The sequence below is a fragment of the Atta colombica genome, unplaced genomic scaffold (genome assembly GCF_001594045.1).
Source record: "Atta colombica isolate Treedump-2 unplaced genomic scaffold, Acol1.0 scaffold38, whole genome shotgun sequence".
Classification (NCBI taxonomy): Eukaryota; Metazoa; Arthropoda; class Insecta; order Hymenoptera; family Formicidae; genus Atta; species Atta colombica.
In genome coordinates, this window is record NW_017259490.1 from 1,984,949 (window position 1) to 1,988,597 (window position 3,649).

Sequence of the window (3,649 nt, forward strand, 5' to 3'; positions counted from 1 at the left end):
CTATATTATATTATATATTATGTATTTTAGTGAGCTACCTTTTATTGTTTTATAATAAATCGTTTTTGCTTCCTCCTCCAAAAAAAATTTATCTTTTAATAATTTTAATACATTTTAGATTGTTGTTAGAGTTTGTTTTTATATAATTTCCGTTAATAAGTGGAGGTGGTTCACTGAAATGAATTAGTTTGTAAGAAAAAAATTTTTTTTTGTAATTACAAACATCATACTGTCTCTGAAGATGGCTTAAAAGTGAGCCGAAACATGTAAGCGGATTAATTATTTTGATAACCATTTGATTTGCACAAGAATTATCGTGCTTGAGTCCTATTGCCCTGTTATATCCAATCATTTTATATATTACATGTATATTATATAAATTGTATATAAATAACAAAAAGCAGTTATTAAATTTATTACAAATTGCATAACATTATTATTATTCCCATCTAAAAATGCAAATTTTTATGTTTTTTTATATATTTTTCTTATATATTTCTTCTTATATATTCAATCTTTAAGATCAGAGGAAAAAGTAATCTAAAAAAGTCTCTTCGAAAACAATAAGCTTGTAAGTTCGAAAAACTGGTCGAAAATTTAAAAGTTACACTATTTTCGCCGTAGTCATGCGGATAGCTTTCATAAGTAAGAACTCCAACAAAAAAAAACAGTGTTTTTTTATTACTGGCACCTGGGGCATCAAGTGCTTGTCTCGAATACCAATCGGACGGACGATATTCTTTTCGAGGGTCATCCGCGAGAATTCGTCGACCACGCATGGCCCTGCGAACCAGACGGACGGCATATACGTGCCTTTATCGCAGTCGCGTTTTTCTTATTTGTATTCCGCGAGGAAGAAACACGGTAGGGCCACCAGCAATGGAGAAATCATAAAAGAACTGTGCAGATAAGGCAGGCTCACCTTGACGCATCACTCGAGCTGCCCTATAAAAGAAACGGACACACCTTGAGATCCGATCAAACCGTATCGAAATGTCACGTCCGATCGTTGTTCTTGCGCTCGCGATTCTTGGCCTCCTGCAAACGGTTGCTGCTGTCGATCTATCACAAACGAAGAATGTCCAGATTGACTTCACCGAGAAGGATATTGTGCCAAAAACGGCGCTGGTGAGTTAATAATTTATCATGTTTTATGAATAGATAAAAACTCACAAATATATATGTATATAAATAGTCAGATTAAAACAATTCCTTTATGTCCGCGTTTCCATTAATGTATTATAGATTAACTTTAATTTCGATTTAAGATTACTGTTTATTTTTTTATTCTTAGAATTACAAAATGAAAAATAAAATAAATTAAAATTAAAGTTAATTTACATCAGAAATGGGCATTAGTTTAGTTGATTGTGACAAATTTCAAAATGGAATTATATGATATTCACAGAAAAAAAAACAATTTTCGCTGAAGTATTTAAAATTTTAGCTCGTGTCCATTCTAAAAAAAAGTTTATAAAATTCGGTGAAAAAATAATGGAAATTGTAATGACTTATTTTTTTTATAATGATAATGGTGTGTAACAAGTTATTTTTATAATGTAACTTTCCCAACTTTAGCATTTATAATATATGTGTACTTTTGATTTTTCAAATATTTTTCGCTAAACTACACAGCACATTTGTTTATGAACAAATAGAACACGATAATTATAAATAAAATTCTGAATTCTGATAGAAAAATTGTAGATTACCTAAAATTAAATTTAATCTTCATTAACAGTAAAGGCACACATTAATATTTATATCCGTTTCTTTGAAGAATCTAGACTTTTACTAAAATAATCTGTTATTTCTTATTTTTAATACTTAATGTAAACATTAAGATACTTCGTAATAACATTTTATGACATTTTATAATATTTTGTAATATAGAGCAAAACAATGTATATCGTCAATTGGATCTTTATTCTCATAAACGTTGTTATCGATTTTTATCGATTTTTAATAAGATAATCTAGGGATTGATTGTATAAAAGTTCTAAAATCTAAGTATTATGCGTCTAAATATTAAGATAAGGGCCGGTCATTCCACCTTTTGATAAATTTTATGAGTTAGATAAGTAGCAAAATAAGTATTCAATCATTGCGTGAATTGTTAGCTTTACCTAACGCGTAAAATGTATCGAGAGATGAAACAACCAATCATAAATAGTATATTATATACTATTGTATGTATATATGTAGAAGAAAAATATTTTTGCGAAGAATATTTCTATTAAGAAAAAAATTTCTATCATTAAGAAAGTTCTATATCTTATGCTATGTTTGTACAGAAAAATCTTCTACCCGAGACATATGCGGCCACTGGATTCATCGGAAATATTGAAATTGGAAGAAGATATGCCGACGAAACAGTCTTTCGCCGAGTTATCGTGTTTAACAATCCAACAGACAGAGTTCAGTCAACTACCCTAACGTTGTCTGTCACTAATGGTGAGGAAACATTAACAAGTTTGTATAATTTGATTTGATTCGACATTGAAAATTACAAAAGAATATGCTGCTAATAAGAGAAAAGCAAAGAACATGTAATCAATTATAAAATAATTAGCGTTTATATTAATTTATAATTAAAGACTATTTTTTAATACTACAATACATTAAGTACAATTCCTGATAAGCAATAACAATCTTAAATATTCTTTCTTATGTAGGAATTCTTCATTACACTAGTGTAGTGAATGACAATGGTAGTTACGCGGTAGCATGTGATGAACCAACGACTTTAGGATCATCCAAAGGCAAGATCAATATTCGCGGCGCTCCCAACACGAGATCCTCCATCACAATCATCGCAGCGGCGCATTAAACAATTGTATGCGAAATAACTTTTTATCATAATTCATGCATTTATTAAAATAAAGGAAATTTTTTAATTTTTAAATTATATTTTAAATTATATTTTAATTATATTTTTTAAATTCTTTTATTTCCCGCAAGAGTTTATTAATTATGACAAGATATTTTTGTATTCTGATTGTATTCTTGTTCTACATGAAAATAAAAGAGTTTTGATTATTAATTCAGCAACGATATTGTATCGCAATTTCTATAGGTATAGGAAACATAAATTTTTTTGTGTAACATTGTTTATACTACACGAAATATTTTTCTTTATTTACTTCTTTTTAAATACTTTTTTTATATACTTTCACTATTAATATAAAAACAAATCTTTATTAATTGATTGTATACGTTAATTTTCCCCGATTTTCGCCCGATTTTCGTAAATAAGCGTATAAAAATAGTTTGTGAAAGAATGAATTGTGTTGCATAATAAACACGTCGTTGGATAATCATTCATGCGACTCACGCATCCACACTTCAGCATCGTCACGCGTGTCAAATGCAAATTTCATGAATGCCACTTTTGTGATGTTAGACCAATGCGAAAACATTTTTCTATAAATCTAAATGCAGTTCACGAAACGATACTCGATTTGAAAATATATTAGAAATAGACAAAACGTAAATCAATAAGTATTATCTGGGAAACTTTTTACAGCATTAATCATGTTTGAGATTTCTACATAATTATTTAAATGATTCAACAAAATGATTTCCAGATCTATTTAGCTAAATTATTATTGCTACAAGTAATAGTAAATATATATAAATTCTATATATA

The 3,649-nt window shown here is 28.6% G+C and overlaps 1 protein-coding gene across 1 annotated transcript; it reads left to right on the forward strand.

Moving 5' to 3' along the window:
* The first annotated feature begins 952 nt into the window (after positions 1-952).
* Positions 953-3,189, forward strand: LOC108690949. Its single transcript, XM_018198505.1, has 3 exons — positions 953-1,128; positions 2,295-2,454; positions 2,676-3,189. The coding sequence occupies exons 1-3, from the start codon at positions 994-996 to the stop codon at positions 2,828-2,830; spliced, it is 450 nt and encodes a 149-aa protein (XP_018053994.1). The 5' UTR covers positions 953-993; the 3' UTR covers positions 2,831-3,189.
* The last annotated feature ends 460 nt before the right edge of the window (positions 3,190-3,649 follow it).

Coding starts and splice junctions, on each gene's coding strand:
- LOC108690949 (XM_018198505.1), top strand. CDS start 994: ATGTCACGTCCGATCGTTGTTCTTGCGCTCGCGATTCTTGGCCTCCTG. Junction 1,129..2,294: donor TTGTGCCAAAAACGGCGCTG/GTGAGTTAATAA, acceptor ATGTTTGTACAG/AAAAATCTTCTACCCGAGAC. Junction 2,455..2,675: donor AACGTTGTCTGTCACTAATG/GTGAGGAAACAT, acceptor TTTCTTATGTAG/GAATTCTTCATTACACTAGT.